This window comes from Neopelma chrysocephalum, unplaced genomic scaffold (assembly GCF_003984885.1).
Source record: "Neopelma chrysocephalum unplaced genomic scaffold, ASM398488v2 Primary Assembly neopelma1_81, whole genome shotgun sequence".
In the NCBI taxonomy this organism is placed as follows: Eukaryota; Metazoa; Chordata; class Aves; order Passeriformes; family Pipridae; genus Neopelma; species Neopelma chrysocephalum.
The window spans coordinates 4681542-4701024 of NW_020897743.1; the positions used below are offsets into that span (position 1 = coordinate 4681542).

Sequence of the window (19483 nt, forward strand, 5' to 3'; positions counted from 1 at the left end):
GTGGCCAAGAAGTTTCCACTCTTGTGTTGCAAAATGGAGAAGGCAAACAACGATTTTCCCCACCCCAGCAAGACTTCACTTCTCAGGAAGTGAACCAGACAAACAGAAACATCCTTCACAGGAGTCACACTGCAAATAAGTGCTGAACTGCTATGATTCAGTCAACTATAACTGTTAAATATCTTGAGAACAGAACTACACGGAAAACTACTTATTGGAAATCTGAGTTGTAGATCCCATTCAGTGTTGTGTAACTTGTAGCGACTTCCTACACTCGAAAAAGCATTCAGAAAACCATCATCATTTTTCTTCAAGTCTCAGGTCAAACAGCAGCCAACACAAGCAGACTTACTGTCTCCCTAAAAAAAACTAAAACCTCAGATAGCCAAGAAAATAAATCATTTTTCGTTTTGCTTCGTTTCTTAGCTAAAACATAAATAAATAAATAAATAAATAAATAAATAAATAAACAAATAAATAAATTTAGTTCCTGGCTGGCATTTTGGTTGGACCCAAATTAGTACCCGTACAGGCTGTTACATGAAACTCCTCAAAAAGAAACACCACTGGTAGAGAGCAAACTAAATACACTGCCCCCCTCCAGTAAAACATGGTACCTACATTGCGAAGTTGTCTGATTTGCTCCCTTTCTTCCCTCAAATGTTCCATTTTCCTCCTCATTGTAAATCCAGGATCCACGGCACCATAGTCCTGGCGTGAGGCACGGCTGAAAGCTAAGGAACATTAGGGAAGTTGGTTACCAGAATTCAGATTCAAAACACTCAATTATTAAAAAATATATAACCAATGATAAAAACTGCAGAACTTTTAAGAATATATTTAAGCATCCTGATAGGAAAGATAATATGAAATGTCTAATAAAATGCAGAGATCATCTTAGGTGTAAATGGATAATTAGAAAATACGGAGACAGAATTGATTTCAATATTGAAGTATGAGTTTGAGATACACAAATCCATTTGCACTTCTTTAATCTAGCTTTGAAAGTATTTTTACTGTTTTACTTTTAATGAAGTATAAAGTCATTAAGGAGTCTAAAAACAGAACTCTGATATAATTTTAAATTAAAGACTTAAAATATATACACACACATATGTGCATGTGTTACGTGTGCATATGCAGAGACACAGTGATTGCTTGTTAAAGAACTAATTGAAAAATATGAAATGTCTCATCTAAAAGTTCAGAGTTTTTTCTCTAAAAAGAAGTCTGTTAAATAATGACATTCACTTTACTACTCTTCATGGTCAGAAAGCCTTCAAATGACTATTATATTTTATAGGATACTGACAAATACAAACTCTTCTGTTGCAATACTTCTGTATCCTTAAGTAGTTTATGCCACGCTTTTGAGAAAAATAAATAACCAAAACTTAAGCCTTGAGAACTTTCTATGTTGTTTTTATTAGTCTGGATTTTAGCAAGAGATCTAAGAATCAAAAATACAAACTGTACAGTTGTAACTGGGGGATGGGGGAAATCGTAGTATTTCTACCTAGATTTTAGAGGACAGAAAGCCTGCTTTAGACAATACAACTTGCTTATGAGGGTACGGTTGAGTCTTGGAAGAGTCAGGGTACAACAAAGCACATAAAACTACTGCCAGAGCTCTGCTCAAGGCATCCTTTCACAGGAGAAATTATAAAAAAATTCTACTTTTGAAACCTGCTTCAGCCACCAGATCTCAGAAACAATTGTGTGCTGCTTCCCTGTTCTTTGACAGGAGTAAATATGCAGAAAATAAAGCAGTGGGAGAATAAAAATAAAAAAGAGATTAAAAAAAATCACTGTGCAACTTGAGGATCTTCCAATTATTCATCTGCCAAAGCAGCTGTCTATGCCTTTCCCAGTACTATGCAGTGATGAGCACACCGAGTGAATTCCTGTACTGTGACATCTCCCATCCTTTGTCCACTGCAGCCTGGGAAATAAACTTCTGTTCTACCACACTATGTTGGAGAACAACAACTTACCTGACCTTGGTTTGAGACCAAATGGACCATGAGTGTTACCATCTGTCCTTTCATAATCCTGTTAAAAGAGATAAAGTAAATTTTCATCCAATCATGAAAAGAATTAACTTTTGTTCCCATGAAGGTACTGTTTAAATTATTCTTGCCTTCTGCTTAACTGTAGTACAGTCTTTTTGGAAGGGACAGTATAAAATAAACAGAATGAAAGTAACCACCCTACGTGCAGATAAAATTCTCATTATGAGGAAGAAAAGCAGCACCAACTACCTAAAACTACTGCAAATTATTTCAAACTACTGCAAACCATTCTGTGAACTGAGTTCTAAGCCAGCTGTAAGCAGATGCAAATATTCTCCCAATGCTTAGCACCAAAACATTTCTCAAGAAATATCTACTTCCAACTATGAAGATCAGATTTTTCTCATTTCACCATCTAAAGAGAGAGATCCACTCAACATTTTGGTATGTACATGAGATATACTTATTTCAACTCATTTCACTGTATTTGGAGATGTTCTAATTCTGTTCCCTCAGGCTCCTTATGGACATAAGGTGGAAATGTTAACAATATTTGCTTTATTTTGAGCTCAGCACTGCAGTGCTGTCCCAGTGAGACTCCTTGGACAGCAACCCACAATTGTAAAGGATGGGACTCCTTGAGAGGTGTCAGTGCCTTTGGGTTCCCAGTGATACATAAAGTATTAAACCACAAGTTTTACTTTAAATCCTCTCAATGACTAGTGCACAAGGAATACCTAAAAAACATGGCAAACTTGATTTTTGTTTCATTAGCTATTTTCATTAGGAAGGATAATGGAGACAAAGCAAAGCACCTTTCCTCACACCAAAAAGAAGAGCCCTAGGAGAGATCAGAGAGTTGCAAAGATAAAACCAGTTGCAATATCTATCTCTAGTTTAGCTGGTTTTGAATCTTTATTATGATGAAATACTTCTAATTGTAGTTTCAAAGGGAACAGCTTTATATCTGCATGAAAAACCTGGTGACACAGCAATGCACACAAAGAAATGTTTGCTGAATGAAAAACAAAACCACAAACTTGTACCTCAGATGACACAGGAGACTGTGGGGACACATTAGTATTATCACTGTCTTGCTAAAAAGAAATCAAAGAGATGAAATTATAAAAATGGAAATGATGATTTAACAAGAAACATGAAATTATGAAATACATGAGACATGTAACATTTGCCAAGTATGCTACAAACCGGCAGCAACTAAATTTTAAAACACGTAAGCCAAGGAAACACTGTTTACATCAAATATTTTACATTACCTCTGCTTGAAAGGCGAACTAACTTTGCTATTACCAAAGCAGATTAATGTCCTACTGTTTCCCAGCAGACAACCTCGAGGGTTTTTTTCAAATAAAGGAGTATAATACTTATTTTTGCTATGGCTTTGGAATGCAAAGTTAATTTGTTCAAAAAAGACAAGTGAAGAAATCTTTTCTTAATATTTCACACAATGACTACATCTCACCTCATCATTTTCATTTCCACTTGAACTCTTTCTGGAAGACTTATACTGCAAAACACACACAATTTATTACTTTAAAATGGAAGTATGGTTTTCATTTGAACTAAATTGGTATCGGTCAGATGTTACTTATTACCCATGAAGCTGCTGAGAAAAAAAAGCCATGTTACAGAATCAGAGGAGCAACAAAGAAACCAACCAGAACAGGAACATGAAAGTTCCTGTGCTAGACAAGATCTTCATTCTGTTGAAGAGACAAGAGCATTTGAAATGTAAATACTTTTATAATGTGAACTCTGCATATAACAGTTGATCCAAGTGAAAAGGTCTTAACAACTGCTAATGTTGTTAAGAAGCATTAATTCTTAGAAAAAATTATGCAACCTATGAACCTCACTTTCATAATATGTTTTGTTAAAAGAGGCTTCAAGACTGCTTACACTTTGAGATTGAGTTGACATGGCAAAAGATTAAATTAAAAAAAATTATCTTTACAACTTCAAAACTGATCACATCCTTTTATGTATTCAAGACAAAACTTCTCCCACAGGTCTGTCTGATTTGTTGTGCACAGCCTTCATCACTGTCCCACTTCCCTACTTTATGCTAAAAATGTAGGAAATGAAGGAGGGATTGAAGGAAGACATTTACAAAAGCAGAATTTAAGAAAATAAGTGTATTTCATTGTCTGCAGAGCAAGTGCACAAAAAAGAGGGAAGAACTCATGCAGATAGAATAAAAAAGATCATCAGAAAAAACCTCTGTGTTGAGAGTATATGGCCAGCCTACCCCTCTTCATGTAGCAAGGATCCAAAACAACTACGAACTATTCCATTAAAAAAAGGTATTTTGGTTAATAAAGTTTGTCTTCAATCATAGGATTCTTTTTACATATTTAATAAAACAAAGATTTCAGGTTACTTCAGTGCAATGCCACAAAAAAAGGATTTCTGATTCTCGTGGGCATTTTTCATGCCCTTCTGCTGCACAGTAAAAATACAGAATATGGATAATAAAAATGCTCTATAAATACATCTAGATGCTGATCCAACTCAGTTTTCCTTGCTCTAGTGACACCCACTGCAGTAATTTGGCATGTATTCTTAAGATATTAGTGTTTGGCACTACAGACATGATTATTCAATCAACTTTTTTGCCATGAAAACATGGACACAATATGAACTGTGTTGTCACTGGTTTCTCAGAACAGCAGTGGTACCTATTTTTTCCCAGTTTGCCATGGAAGACAGACTCTGTTTCACTTGCTTATTGCCTTGTTTCTGCTAATGAAACTATGAGTGATACAGTATATTTTGTTACTGGTACAGCCTGTTTAATTCACTTTTGAGAGATGTCTATAGCTGTATGTAATGTGATTTCAGGCATCTGCTTCCTTCACAGAGCTCAAAACCGACTGGCATTTAAAGACATTCTTGGAAGTTAAGAGGAAGCACTTCTGTATTGGTAGCACAGCTGCTGAACAAGTCAAATGACTGAATTCTGTTTTACTTAGAAATTTCTCTGCCTCTCCTTAAAGGCTGTAGTGCAAAATTAATTTCAGGATGAAAACCCTGGAAAGAGGATACAGCTCCATAAACTCCTTAGGAAAAAAAAAAGAAAAAGCTTCTGTAATCACAACAATGTATCTAAGCTGTATGGCTCCCTCTGTTCTCCCAAGAATTTAATTTCTTTGAAGTTCCCTGGCATTTCACAAAGATATTTGATGGCAAAGGCCCAAGAAACTAATTTCATAAGTGGCAAATTTAATTTTAACTCAACCTAGCACTGCTCAGAAATCTCCTATTTCTCTACATGACCCAAAATAAATGTCACCCAATGCTGCTACAACTTCCCCTCTGTGCTGCAGTGAGCAGACACTGGCACCTGGTGACCGAGGGTGGAAACTACAGCAGCAAAGGAGTACAGAGAATATTCCCCTTCTGAAATTCAAACTAATACCGTGAGAACCAGAAGACATAAATCATTCTTATAACCACGTTGGGAAAAAAAAAAAAAAAGGCAACGTGTATTTTCCTTGCACTAAAAATAGATAAAGAGATAAATAAATAGATAGATAAATAGAAATTCCTCCAAATAGACAGTGAAGGATCAATGACAAAATTAGTTCCTGGTTTTACCAGAAGACAACTGTGAATTAGTTCCTTTTATTTAAAGGATAAACAAATTCTTTGGTCATTTTTTTCTCCCTCTTGATTTTCCTGCACTCTCAATACATACATATACATATTAAATCAAAAGAGTAAAATTAAAAAATTCATGTTACAGGCAAATTTAAAAGCATCATAACCTTGGAGGATTTATCTTTACTTAGATGTCTTTACTAGTTTCTTCTACTCTTATAAAAAATGTGGCACCCACCCTCACTCCCCCCCATTACCTTGAAATATTCTTTTCTAATTTGTTTACTTCTCCTTCTTTCTTCATTCTGCCAGATCACTGGCTGTGTTTCTGGCCAATGCTGCTCATTCACTGAATCCTTCTGGTTTTCCAGTGGCTATAATGGTGAGAAATATTTTTATGTAAAAGGTAAATATACCTCTTGTGCATTAGCACAAATGATCATGAACTACAACTATTAATTGTTTGCCTCTCTCAATCCAACTTTACAACGTGAACATGTGCCCAGTCTTCATGGTGCGACTCTGGTAGAAATGACTTATTTCCTTTCAAATTCCAAAATATACTTCATGGAAGAAAAAGACTCTATGAAATAATTCCTCAGAAAATGACACACTTTTCTGCATTGAGACTCATTTTTGCAGGTGGGTTAGGAAGGCACCTGAGGCTGCCAAAAATAAACAAGTTTCCAGTGTGGTTAGCCACTAGCACACCTAACTTCTCCATGTGAATGCTCATTGCACGGAAAAAGGACAGCTACAAGACAATTTGAGTATCTGTCAGCTGTTCCTGCCTAAAACATTATACACCTCAATAAGCTGTAAAAAATCTCTCTTTCAAAGTACTGTGTTATGCAAATATACTGAGGAGACAGCTAAAGTAGATGGATTATTAAAATAATAATGAATATATATGACTGTCTACTTTATGAAAACTGAAAGCAGACAATCTGAGCAGATAATTTCATAAGGCTAAAACAACATTTCCAACTGTTTCTTATTGGAATATGAAGGCATTTAAAGCCACTGTAAATAACTGATAGATTAAAACCTAAAATAATAAAAAAAGTACTCTCTACAGCTTAACTGGAATTTTATCATATCATGCAAGCTTATCACTGAGGTATGGAGAATAAAAGGCCTACATAACTCAATCCATTTAGAATTTACACTATAAACCAAACTGAACATTATGGTGAGGCAATACATGCATATGAAAAGAAATACTAAAACCAAGCAAAACTTATGTCTCATTAGTTTCAAGATCTTAAAGCTGGTACCACATGCTTTTAAAACAAAAGGCCTCCATTACACACAGGTGAAATTATCTTGAGGTATAGCTCTTCAAAGGTTTTATATTTTCCACCATAATTAGACACCTTCAATAACTATGTGCATAAGCAACCACACAAATGCATGTAAGTTTTCTGTCATAAAGACAAAACCAAGCAAATAACAACAACAACAACAAAAAAGCACTCAAATATAAAGCCAGCACATTTCCATGTGAGTATTTACCTGCCAGCTGTATGGGGACACTGGGGAATTCACTTCATTTGCTGAGACACTAAAAAGTAAGATGGTAGGCGTTAGGAAATGCACTACTTTTCAAAACCACGTTACTTTAAAATATAAAAGAAAAAGTGAACACTTCAAAAGTAGCTTCAAAATGTGGCTTAAAAGCATGACCACTTGCCTAGAATCTCAAATCATATCTCACTCTCCTTTACAATGAGTTGACAATAGGCCTTCCACACTACAGCACTTTAATTCACATTAAGCTGCTTCTTAAGGATGTTGATCTTTTCGAGATTTACTAATGCACCTTCATTGTTTTGTTTCTTAAAGCAACCAGTGACAAACTTTCTGCAAAGCTGACAAAAGATCTATTCTTAAATGTGTGGAAGACTCATATATTTCATTTCACTGTTAGCTCTACACAATAAAGCAGCAGCTTATGCTATTGAAGCAGGGAAAAACATTTCAAAATGGGACAGTGAAACTGCAAAATGTCAAAAAAATACAGTCTGAAACACAGACTTCCTTGTTCTCAGGAAAATAAAAATGCTTACTTTTAAAGCCATTTCAAGTTTTTCTTCTAAATCTTTCTGTGAAATTCACTTCTATCATCTTAACAAGCAACCATTTCATTCCCTCTCCAGCTGCTGGCTTAGGAGCTGGTCAGTGTATGGAAAGGTAAATGGCTGGGGGTTGAATCCTAAAGGCAAGTAGGGCAATTATAACACACCCTCCTAAAGGAAAAGCGACTGGCACTTGGCCTCTGCTAGTCTGTACTTTCTCCTTCCTTTTTCTTTCTGTTTGACCAAAACCATTAATGCTACTTTTAAAGCTGTTAGGCACTGGGAATTTATCTGAATCATACCCATGCTTGATAAGCAATTCAGTTGAGAACTGCAGCAACTGCTGCAATAAATAACAGATTTTGCTGTTGATACATATCTATCTATTAACTATGACATGTTGTGTAAGCGTGAATACTTGAGAGAGATGACAGTCCTTCTAGTCTTTATGTGCCCTATGCAGTGTGTGATTTGGGTTCCTATATATCAGTCCAAGAAAACAACAAACAGCCTGAAACATCTACCTTACCTTGTGTGCATATCTCAAAATTAAGGGGGTCTTTTTGGGGTGTTTTCGGTTTGTTTTGGTTTTAAGTCTCAGGATTGTTTGTTTCATTAACAGAACAGGAAAAGGTAAATTTAACTTTTCCTGGATTACCCTATAACAAAAAGGCCTAACAGAGCTGTACACTTGAATAGGTGACAGCATCTCAAAGAGAAGGAAGTATGTTAAGTAAGCAAGGACTGGAAAGTTCCAAACAACAGCTGCAGGATGATTCATGGAATCACAGGACACGTGTGCAACCAGCTCTTGAGAACTGCAGGTACCAACAAGAGAGAAGACAACCAAAAATAGGATTTATCTACACTGGGCAAGATGCTGCTTTGAGGTGGAACTCATCTCTTCCCACCCTGGTGCTCTCCAGCAACACCAACAGCAGTTCTGGCTTTCCAATTTTCACATACCAGCAGACAGATTCTTTTGAAGGCAGAGGTTTTAGATGACTATGGGGCCTGCAAAAATTACAACAGCCACCTTTTGAATGGGGTTCTCATTAGGAGGATGCCAGTAAGCTCTTCCTCTTTAGTATGAAAATTGATTATTTCTTGACCAAACTGTTTAAAAAACTCATCTAGGATTCCTTAGGGAGGGAAATGGGAAGTTGTAACTTCCCAATTTCCTAAAGACAAGGCTTTGGGTATTTTCAGTTGTTGATGGCTTGTGGGTTTTTTTTGTTTTCTGTGGAGGCTTTTTTGTGTTTGGGTTTTTTTTATTTCAAAGGAAAAGCATAAAGGCACAGCTCCTGCAGACAATGGATTCCTCACTGACACATGCTCTGCAAACAATAAAGGTTTTTTAGGCTGAACTCCCAATAACACTTCTTCAGCTGCTCTTAAAAGCCCAAAAGAACTGCCAAGGAGGAAAATTTAGATGCCTGAGCACAGCTCCAGTGTCACCTTGTGTAACACAGGATCTGACACATCTGCACAGCACTGTCACCTACAGGAGGAGATACAACCTTCTGGACTGGAACTGGATGTCTGAACTGGAAATGAATGTCTATCCTTAGGCACCTGAATCGCTGCCATAATCAGCAGCATCATCAGACCTACAGAGTAGTTTCTGGATGACACCAACTTTCCTAAAAGCTCAAAAGAACAGATTTTCTTAAATCTGAAAAAAAGAAGTTCAATAGATTATTCTTGTACCTTCAATCTCACTGTGAGCTAAAAACATTATGGCAGAAGATGGCAGCAGCGACACAATTAACAAAAATGAAATTAATAAAATATTGAAAGCTATGATACACTTAAGAATATCAATACCATTTTTCAGATTCCATCGGCTGCTTTGGCCTGTTCCTTGTGTTTACTGAAACTGAATGATTAAGAAGCCTAGAAAGAAAAAAAGTACATGTTTAAAACCTTTTTCTTAGGATATGTTAATTTCACTGCATAACATTTCCTGTAAATGAAAAGTTTTCAGCATTAATATCTTCCATAAAACTAAGATATGTGTACACATATGAAATTCATTCCCATTCTTGCTTCCATTTGAATCAACAGTATTCTTTCTAGCTCTTGAACTATTTCAAGTTCTATATTTTAAGGAAGCAAAACTTGAATTCAAACCAAAATGAAGTTTCCTCTTATTTGTCTCCATAAATACAGACTATTTCAACAGATCTCACACCTGTGTAAAGCTATGCTGCCCTCAACACAAAGAGCCCACTAAAATTAAAAGACAAAAGATAATCAGTCTAAAGCAGACCAGAAAGGATACACAGATTGAGCACAAAAAAAGTCAGTCAGTAGGAGCAGGTCAGAAGGGATCTTAGTAAGAAACACTGCAAGTGCAAAGGAAAGGCAGGGAAAAAGGAAAGCTGAAAAATGCAGAAACACAGACTAAAAACAAAAGAAAAGTCTAACACAGAAGTGAACCAATGGAAATTTCATTTTTCTAAATGGTAATGAGTCAAAAAAGCCTAAATTTAGATTCAGAAATGTTTTTTCATCTGAAACAAATACATACCACAGGTCTGTGTGCACAGGAAGATGATATGAGCTATTGTGGATGTTTTAAGTGTTAAAAATAACAAAACCATTATTAACACTTAAAACTAAACATTGAAAAGTAACTTGAATGAAAACTTCTGAGTTCTTGAAGGTAGTGATAGGACACTTCAACACTGACTTCATGTGCAGAACTGTGATCAAAGTATATTTAGGCCAAATTATAGAGAGAACTAGAATGGAATAAGAATCAGAAAGAATCAGAACACAACCAATTATGCAACAGAACAAAGTAAAACAGTAAGCACTTTTTATATTTCATTACCATTACATAGGGCAGTACAGCCATTAACTGTAAATGACTGATGATTTTTCAATCAAACTTCTCTGATTATTTGATAACTTTGAGCTCAGCAATCTCATTTGCAGTTTAAGTCTCTCACTGTGTGACCCTCAATGTAATGGGATTATGAGAAGTTAAGCCTGTAAACCAAGTCTGCTGTATTCAGTCTGCAGCATCTGCTCCAGATACTTGCTCTTCAGAAACTTAGTTTTGAGGGTGCATTCCAGAATTAAATTATACTACAGCCTGAGAAAACTGTTACAAAAAATAATATTCAGAGCATTGGTTATTAAACCAGCACATAAACATGCTATTTTGAAGTCATTATTTTTTAGAGAGAATCCTTATTTAAACTAGCTTTATGCTCTCAGAGATGTTGTAGCAAGAGATCATTAAAATTAAAAAAGAAAAAAAGAGACTCTGATGCAAAACTTGCACCAAAATTGACACTATAGTGTAAAAGCAATGATTGTATGTAACACAAGCTATTCCTTTTTTAAACTCATTACATGAAAAGTAAGGAAAAACTATTCTAGCAAATTCAAACATATATATATATATATAAACAGACTTTTCAGCTACACTGTTTCTGTGCAGCATGTACATAATTAATGACTGAGTTTATTATGAAGCTTATTATGAACGTGTTGATGGAGTATGCCAGGTGGTGATTACCATTTTTAAGACATAGCTTTAGTAATGGGAGAACTGCTTTGCAATGCTTAGCAAAAGCTGACTTTGAAAACTTGTTGTCTGTGTAAAGCATTACAGTTCTTGGTCTCTCACTCCTGACATTCCACAACCGTTGCCTGGTGAGGGTAAGGTAATTTCTAAAATATTTCTCTTTAACAGTATTTCATCCTATAGAACAAAAAATGTATTGCAAACTATTTTTGATAACAAACCCTCAGGCTAACTCAACCAATCCCTTTGCTCTGTTTTTCTTTTAGAAATGGCCAAGGCTATTCCTCTTGTCCCCATTGGAGCTCTGGCAATCTGAGGCTCTCCAAACCCTTTATACCTGGATGCACGTCCTGCCGCCCTTGTCCTCTGGAAGAGTTTCTCACTGAATGAAGTTCTATAGCTTAAAGGCCTTCGTCTGCATTCACATTTCATGGACACCAAAGCCAAAGACGGAAGGAGGAAGCAGGAGAGGTTGATGGGAGAGGACAGGGAAGTCATTAGCATAGCAAGCAAAAAGAAAAGAGACCGCATAATATTACAAAAGCACACACTGAATGAACAGAAACATGATTAGTAAGGAATTATTTTGTGATGCTTCACTTTCCTGAGGATTCTGTTTACTGATTGAACACATTTTCCACAGGATCTTCACTAAATACCAAATATTATTCTTCTTGTTGTTTAAAAAAACATGGATTCAAAACCAGGGCTAAATTTTATATAGGGGTGATTCTGTCCCCACGTACCTAACGACACTTAAGCAAATTTTAAAATATAAATGCTAAATTAAGAAGTAAAACAAGAACAAATAAGACTGCATACATCTGCATGATTCAAGACAAAGAACCATTAGCAACATCATTGCATTAAGACACAACAACATATGATGAGTAAAATTTAAGTTGCAGTACTTCAGAAGAGAAGTGGCTTGGAATCTCAAATGATTAGTTAACCAGGAAATACTTAAACAAGACTCACATGCAACATAAATAACCATCACATAAAAACCTAAGATAAGAAAAAAATGCTCATTCTCTCTTTAGTAATAAATTAATATGAGAAAATTTAGCATTCTTGGTCTTACTTGCAATACTTTTGGTAATAAGAATATATTAGCATTAAGATTTCATTCCTGTTCTACCCTTCTTTATGTGAACAACCAAATCTTGAATGCAGAGCTTGGAGTTCTAAGCAAAGCTTATTTTATATTTCACACACACACTACTGTTACTATATTTACCTAATATAAAACACTGGTAAATTTTTAAAGCCCTGCAATTCATAGTATCAGGATCTCAGTTTCCCTCAGGGCTCCACGTGTATTTCAACTCTCTTCCAAGAAAAATGGCAGTGCAGAGTCTCATAATTACACAGAAATCCAAAAGAAACAAAAAGAGTATTTAAGCTGGTGTGAAGTTATATCCATTACTGTGGGATACAACTTTTAGCTCCCTTAAAAGAGCTTACTCTCAAAGTGCCTCACACTATTTGCCTGCTTGGTAAAGGAACCACACAGAACATTGTTCCTACCCTCACCTGTCCACATCCTATGTAGCTCCAGGTATTCCTTCCTGTTCTACATTTTACACTGTTCTACTACATTCCTTTCATCTGCTGCTTGTTCTACAGCTCTTTTTCAAGCATCCTTCTGTTGAGATGCCCAACATGAAGCAGAGAAAGGCAGGCAGTTGAAATGATTTATTTTTACATGTATTTATAACACAGACATACTGTCATTTGACAGAATAATGTTCAAACAAGTTTCCCCTTCAGTACATAGGATATTTATAACTCACATCAGACTGAATGGAGGAAGTACCACCTAAACTAGCTTGTATTTGAATAAAAATAACCAGTCACAAGCAAACTGTATGCAGGTTCTGTAATTCATACAAACTCAGAAAGTAATTTTAACATGTTACCAATGATCATGTTACCTGAGCATCAACCAGCCCACTCAAGTCTACGGCTTTGAAGAAAAAAAGTATAAAAAAAGTTAACATACATCAAATCAGGAAATCAAGAGACTTTCACATTCATCTCTTCCTCTCCACAGGAGGTTTATCATTGCTTCTTTAGACAGTGATTTTATGAAAAGAAACATAGGACAGCTATCTGACAGAGTCAGATAAACTTTAACTGTTTAACAGCTGGAAAAAACTGTTCTCAAAATAAGGTGTCAAGAGCTATAGGGTAAGGAGAGGTTACAGAATAAATTAACTCAAGTTATTTTTACTAATATTGTAATACCTGTGTTTTTGTTCTTGCTGCAGTAACTGGGCTGCTATTTTTCTCAGGTCAGTCACTTCTTTGAGTTCATCATCATCTTCAGCCAGCAGCTGTTCTTTCTGAAGCCTGAAAAATTAAACATTAGTGACCTGACTTCAGTGAATCAAGACACAGAAATGGCTCATAGTTGGACAACAAATAAGCAGCACTTCCTTTAAGTTTATTTTCTGTCCAAGTACTTGGTGTTCAATGAGATTTCTTTCTTCCATAGGAAGAAACCTAAAAGAAAACCACTCTCACCCCTGCCACCACCAGCAAAACCTATCCAAAAAGATCAAGATTTACCTTTTTTCATCTCCCCAGTCCTCATTCTGTTCTATTTTCTGGGATTTCTCAGGATGTTTTCCCCGTTCCTTACACAGAATGAAAAAAAAAAAAATCCTTAGAATTGAATTAAGAAAAAATAAAATCAATCTTGCTGAACAGTTTTTCTTTTGTCAATCTATGGTACCTTGACATAGGAGAGCAATGTGCCAATCTGTGCATCTCCCTGCTCAGGAAGAGCTCCCTCTTCTGCATTTGGATCAATGTAGTCATAGGCCTCCTGGTCTAGTGAGGATTTGTGAAGAACAGAAAAGATATTAAACAGTTCTCTCGACCAAATGTTACTCCTAAGAGAGTTAAGCACTTATGAAAAATGTCAGATACAGATAAAACATAGAAATTGTGTCTCCTTAAGCTAGAAATAATCTTTTCTTTCTCTCTAGCCTTGTCTATCTGTGATTGTCACATTGTTTTCTGAAATGATGAAAATACAATGCCAACCCGTGCTCATAAAATTTTGTGCCGTTTTCCTACATTATATTACCCAAGCAAAGTATCTCTGTTACCCAAAATGACAGATGCACAACAGGTATTACCTTTCTGTGGATCGAGTTTGCTTCCCATGACATGATTGTCATTCCTTAATGTCTGTTCCCTTGTTGATTCTGATACCTGGGAGTGAAGGCTGATTGTATCATCATCAGATGGCTGCAAAGACACTCACTTTTAGTACAGAACTGACATGTAAATTATATTATTATATGATTTACTAAGGACTCACAAATGACAGTGCAGCTGACCCTCTCACGAGGGATGGCTCTCAGGACGCAGAAAATAACAACAAGTCAGGTAGAGGGTTTTTGTGGGTGAAAGGGGGTTTAAGAGAGTCATAGTTTAGGGAGAGTATTACATATTATTATGTAATACTGAAAACCAGTATTTTGTTCAAAGAGGTCCAGTTCAGCCCCAGTCAGTGGACTGTGAAAACTGTACTTAGGTACTTTCTTATCTAAAGCCTCCAACCACTTTGGCCCTTGTTAGACTTGGCAGTCTAGTGGTTTAAACTCAACTGTACAGACACTCAAAGAATGTTAAATGCAATTTAGGAATTTCTCAGTTGATATAAAATACAAAGGAAAGGTCTAAAAACCAGAAATTACAAACCCAGCTGAACAATACTCACTTCTGTGGTGGACAACCTTTTATCCCCATTATCACTTCCAATGCCAGAGTCTGGTCCATGATTTTTATTGGGATAAAAGTCCTCCATGCTACAGTAAGAAAATCAACACACAAAAGACCCACACAAGAATGAAAGAAACAGTAGTATCCCTTTCCTAAAAGAAAACAAACATCCTTTTCAAAATATGCTTTCTATACTCAGCTACAGTTGTTGATACAGAATTTTTGCACAAGGTAGTCAGTACAAAAATCCAGCAAAACATCCCTCACTTTCTGACCTCAATTAAATTTAATAAAAAATATTTGTGAAATACTGTGGGGTTTAGTTAGTTTCCCTTAATATATATATGGGAGGTAGACTTTCCATCCAATAGACTAACTATATTCAGGACATTTATGGGCAATTCTCTTCTGTTCTGAATAAATTAGCTGAGATTTCCAATAAATAAATTTAAACTTTGGTCTATTAGACATCTTTGTTCTGATTTCTACATCTTTAGCAAGTACAATGAAAACTTTTCATGACAATTCAGATGAGCCAATTAAGTTTCCAGTTACAGAAAATAAATACTATGGCACCTAAATAAAGAACAATTAAAGTACTGAAATGATAGGTATTATCTGCAATAAACAGATCATTTAATAACAAATGCCAAAGTAAAATAAAACAAACTCCCCACTACTCACCTGTCTGTGAGTGGCTGGGAGGGGACTCGTTTACCTAATGATGGAAGATCCAAAGAATCTGGTTTTTTGTCTATTCTGAGGCACGCCTGGATGCTGAGGAATTTAAATATATGTACTTTACCCTTTAAACATATCTGTTGGGAAACAAATGAACAAATAAAAATCTTAATTACACTGCATGTCTTCGGAAAATACACCCCAAGAAACACTTTTTACGCTGCATTTGTACCCACAACTTCCCAGTAGGAGCTGAAAAACAGGAAAACTTGATTGGTATAACTTAGAACAGCTGCCCCTAAGATGATAAAGCAAATTTCTGTACTAGAATACTTCAATACTAACCTGTGCTGGTGGTATCTGCATTGGATTGTTATCCAAAAGTATAACTTGTAAGTGACGTAACTTTCTGTAACAAATTGGAATTTCTGTAATTTTATTACACGAAAAATCCAGCTTTACCAAGGGAAGGTCCCCTAGTTCTGTACTCAGGAAAACAAACAAACAAAAACAAAAAAAGGAATCAGTTATCTTCTTAACACTTTACCTAATTTACCTACATCAATGGAAAGAAGATGAGTAGCTTACCATCTGGCAGCATATGGAGATTGTTTCTTCTTATGTTCAATTCTCTAAGTGACTGCAATTTTCCTATTTGCTGGGGAAGGACCTGAAGTTCATTACAGCTAATATCCTAAGAAAGACATAATTAATACATCAAGTGAACATCTTAAATGAAATTACACAAAGGAATACTGCTATCAAAACTATGGTAAAAGAAAAATCCCAACTCCCTTGGTTTTTCCACAGAGAAGAGGCACCATAACACATCTCACTGTTTCTTCACTATTAATGATTCATGTTTCAGAAATTCAACTCAAGAAGTCACATCAATGAATGATGAAATACTGGTTTTAAGATTAAAACTGCAGACTATGAATCACGAGTTCCTGGTGTAGTTCCTGTATCAGCTACAAACTTCTTGTGCCACTGCTGGCAAGGGACTGTCATTCTGCTCCTGTTCTAGCAACTCTTATTCCTTACAATACCTTCAACCAACCCATACAACTAAAGAGAGCAACAGCAAGCTCACCAACTTTTTGGATAAAAGCACTAGAGGGTGACAAAGCTGCACCAAGTGTACACAGACCACAGCTATTTCTGACAGTAATTTAACATTAATTTATGTAGACCAGAGGGATTAAATAATCACATTGTTATGGAATCTTTCTAAACCTTTTAAATTCTAAATCGATAAAACAGAATTCTGAGAATTTTGATTTTCCTAGACAAGACAACAGAGAGATAGATCTGTCTGATGAAAACCTAGAAGGTGATTTTAAAGGCAAGCTGAGTCAGCAACTAAGCCAGGTCTTAACAGATGAATCCAGCCCCCTTCATTACACACTTCCAGAGCTTCAGTTTAAGGGCTGCCCATTGCTTTTGGCAGCCCCGGTGCCTGCACACAGCTGAGAGTCTCAGGAAGTCCAGGCTGCTTGGGATGCACCAGCGTGGATCCATTGCAAGTTCTTCTCTGTCCATGTCACCACAGTCGAGATGGGATTCCCTTCTTAAAAGCACCTTTTGAGCACAAGGCTTAGTTATAAACTTTTTTTTTAAATGTATAAAATATATTCTTATGTTCTAGACAGGTATATCACAGGTACTGGAATGAAACTCTCTCTAGTGTGTCCCTAATCTGCATCATCAAAGATGCATTCTAGGTTTGACAACTTCGAAAAATAAGCCCAAAAAACCACAACTGCAACCATGAAAAACATTCACTTCCTGTAAACAAAAGCAGTGATCACACCTTGAAATCCTCTGACCTTGAAGGGAGCACAGGGAATGTCTCACCAAAGAGTAAAGGACACGAGAAAACCCTCACAAATATTCTGAATGTCTCAGAGTACTTGTAAGTTAAAAGAGAATGTTGATCTATAGCTTAGACATAAGATCATATTAAAAGACTCTCCAGGGAATACACAGCTACTGTGGAAACAGGATAAGGACAAGGATGCCTTGCAATGACCACAGAAACCATACATATTAAAAAAAAATAAAAATAAATAAATTAAAAAAAAAAAAATCAGACCCAGTGCAAGTGGCAGGTCCGTGAATGACTCTGCACAGTTGTCCAAAACACAGGAGCTTAACAGGGAGCAATGATCAGAAAAGCCAAAATATCCAAAAAATAATGGATGACAAAGCACAAAATCTTAGTATGCCACGTGTTGCACAGATTGTGAATATTGCTTATCATTCCATTCACCCCAAACAAAATAAAGGAACAGCAGAAATGTGAGGGGGGGAAAAAACCAACCCACAGAACAAGACAACAATGACTGAAGGACAGAACTTGTATCAGAGTACAGAGAGATGAACTCTTCAGCTGGAAATAATATTCCTGATAACATACTAAGCAAATAAATAGAATTATGACTACTGTAAAGAAGGTAAACAGTAAAATTCATTTTTTTTAACAACATACAAGCAAGGGACTCAAATGAAATCATTTCAAAAGCAAGTTTATTTATGAAATCATCTCAAAAGCAATTTTATTTATGAGCCCCTCCCTTAAGCTTTAGTTGACCCAACATACTGATTTCTGTTTAACCTTATTTTTGAAATACAATATATTTTACCTTTAATTTCATCTCAAAACCCAATAAAACACAGTAACTGAATTTAAATTTTGTAGTTCGGTATTTTAAAAATATTCATCTATAATTATACTGAAAATACACTGCTTATAAGTTTACTTTAAGTATAAAGATTCACAATTGTACTTACCAACTCCATCAGATCTCTCAACTTCCCAATTTCCTCTGGAATGGAGACCAGCTTGTTATTACTGACAACCAGGACTTTCAGTGGAAGATCAAACAGGTATTTTGGCAACGTCGACAAAAGATTCCGACTTGAGAGAAAGAAAAAGGGACAAGCAAGGCTGGATTATAATCTCCTTTTTTTAAGCCTTAAAGGGAGTCTGAGATGCACATTGTACAACTTTTCTCCTATGACAGAAGACATTCTCCACCTATTACGATTTCATCTACATTTCAGCTACAATCTCCACCAAGAATTCCTCACCAGACACAGCCTCTCGCAGGTATGTGAATTTTAGGTCCCTGTTTTTTGCTTGATGAAATGAGTATGTGCTAGGAGAGAATCTAATGCTGAAATGTGCACAGAAGTGTATTAAAAGAAATGACATCACATGTATCTGCTTTGTACACACGAAATACACTCTTACCAACTATTTGATTTAAATCCATATTGAAAAAACTACCAACATTCCTGGACTTCCACTGCCAGAAATACATCAAATTTTTCTAATAAGGTACTTGTCAATTTACAAGAAGTCACTGGAAAATAAGCTTGTTCAGGTATGGTATAAAAGCAATTCCTTTCACATATAAAAGTAAAAAAAAAAAAATAAAAAAAAAATCAGTACTTGCTGTTGATTTAAGTAGAACTAATTCTATTTTTGACAAAAAATAATTTAAGTGCTGATATTTGTGTTCACACAACATTACGAAAACCTGGAAGTTTTAGTGCTTAACTGACATTCAGGGAACTGTTTTCCTATTAAAAAAAAACCCAAGGCACTGTTTTCCTATTAAAAAAACCCCAACCTTTTTAGATTATGTTCTCCATGACTGCAGTTTATAGGGCTGCAAAACCAACAAAAATAAATTTATGTCCTTGCCACATTTCAGCTTCAAAGACAGACTGCAGTTTTTATACCATAAAATGAAACTTCCAACACTATCTCTATGAAAGCAATGTATTATTCTGTTAATTCTAAG

General features: G+C 35.8%; 1 protein-coding gene across 6 annotated transcripts in view; it reads right to left on the reverse strand.

The window, feature by feature from the left end:
- The window catches only part of LRCH2 (leucine rich repeats and calponin homology domain containing 2), a 47515-nt gene that overhangs the window by 12699 nt on the left and 15333 nt on the right, over positions 1-19483 (reverse strand). For 2 of the 6 annotated variants that reach the window (XR_003535405.1, XM_027690433.1), the window contains exons 3-19: positions 18465-18591; positions 16260-16365; positions 16017-16153; positions 15675-15808; positions 14989-15076; positions 14402-14513; positions 13993-14090; positions 13827-13894; positions 13503-13607; positions 11590-11667; positions 9539-9607; positions 7149-7197; positions 5891-6007; positions 3496-3540; positions 3059-3109; positions 1995-2052; positions 622-734 (exon numbers count right to left, since the gene is read on the reverse strand). Coding sequence is in view for 5 of the 6 variants with exons in the window: in XM_027690433.1 (XP_027546234.1) it covers positions 622-734; positions 1995-2052; positions 3059-3109; positions 3496-3540; positions 5891-6007; positions 7149-7197; positions 9539-9607; positions 11590-11667; positions 13503-13607; positions 13827-13894; positions 13993-14090; positions 14402-14513; positions 14989-15076; positions 15675-15808; positions 16017-16153; positions 16260-16365; positions 18465-18591 (1555 nt within the window). In the remaining variant the exon portion in view is untranslated. The remainder of the gene's footprint in view (positions 1-621; positions 735-1994; positions 2053-3058; positions 3110-3495; positions 3541-5890; positions 6008-7148; positions 7198-9538; positions 9608-11589; positions 11668-13502; positions 13608-13826; positions 13895-13992; positions 14091-14401; positions 14514-14988; positions 15077-15674; positions 15809-16016; positions 16154-16259; positions 16366-18464; positions 18592-19483) is intronic. The other 4 variants (XM_027690437.1, XM_027690434.1, XM_027690436.1 and 1 more) reach the window with 4 other exon arrangements.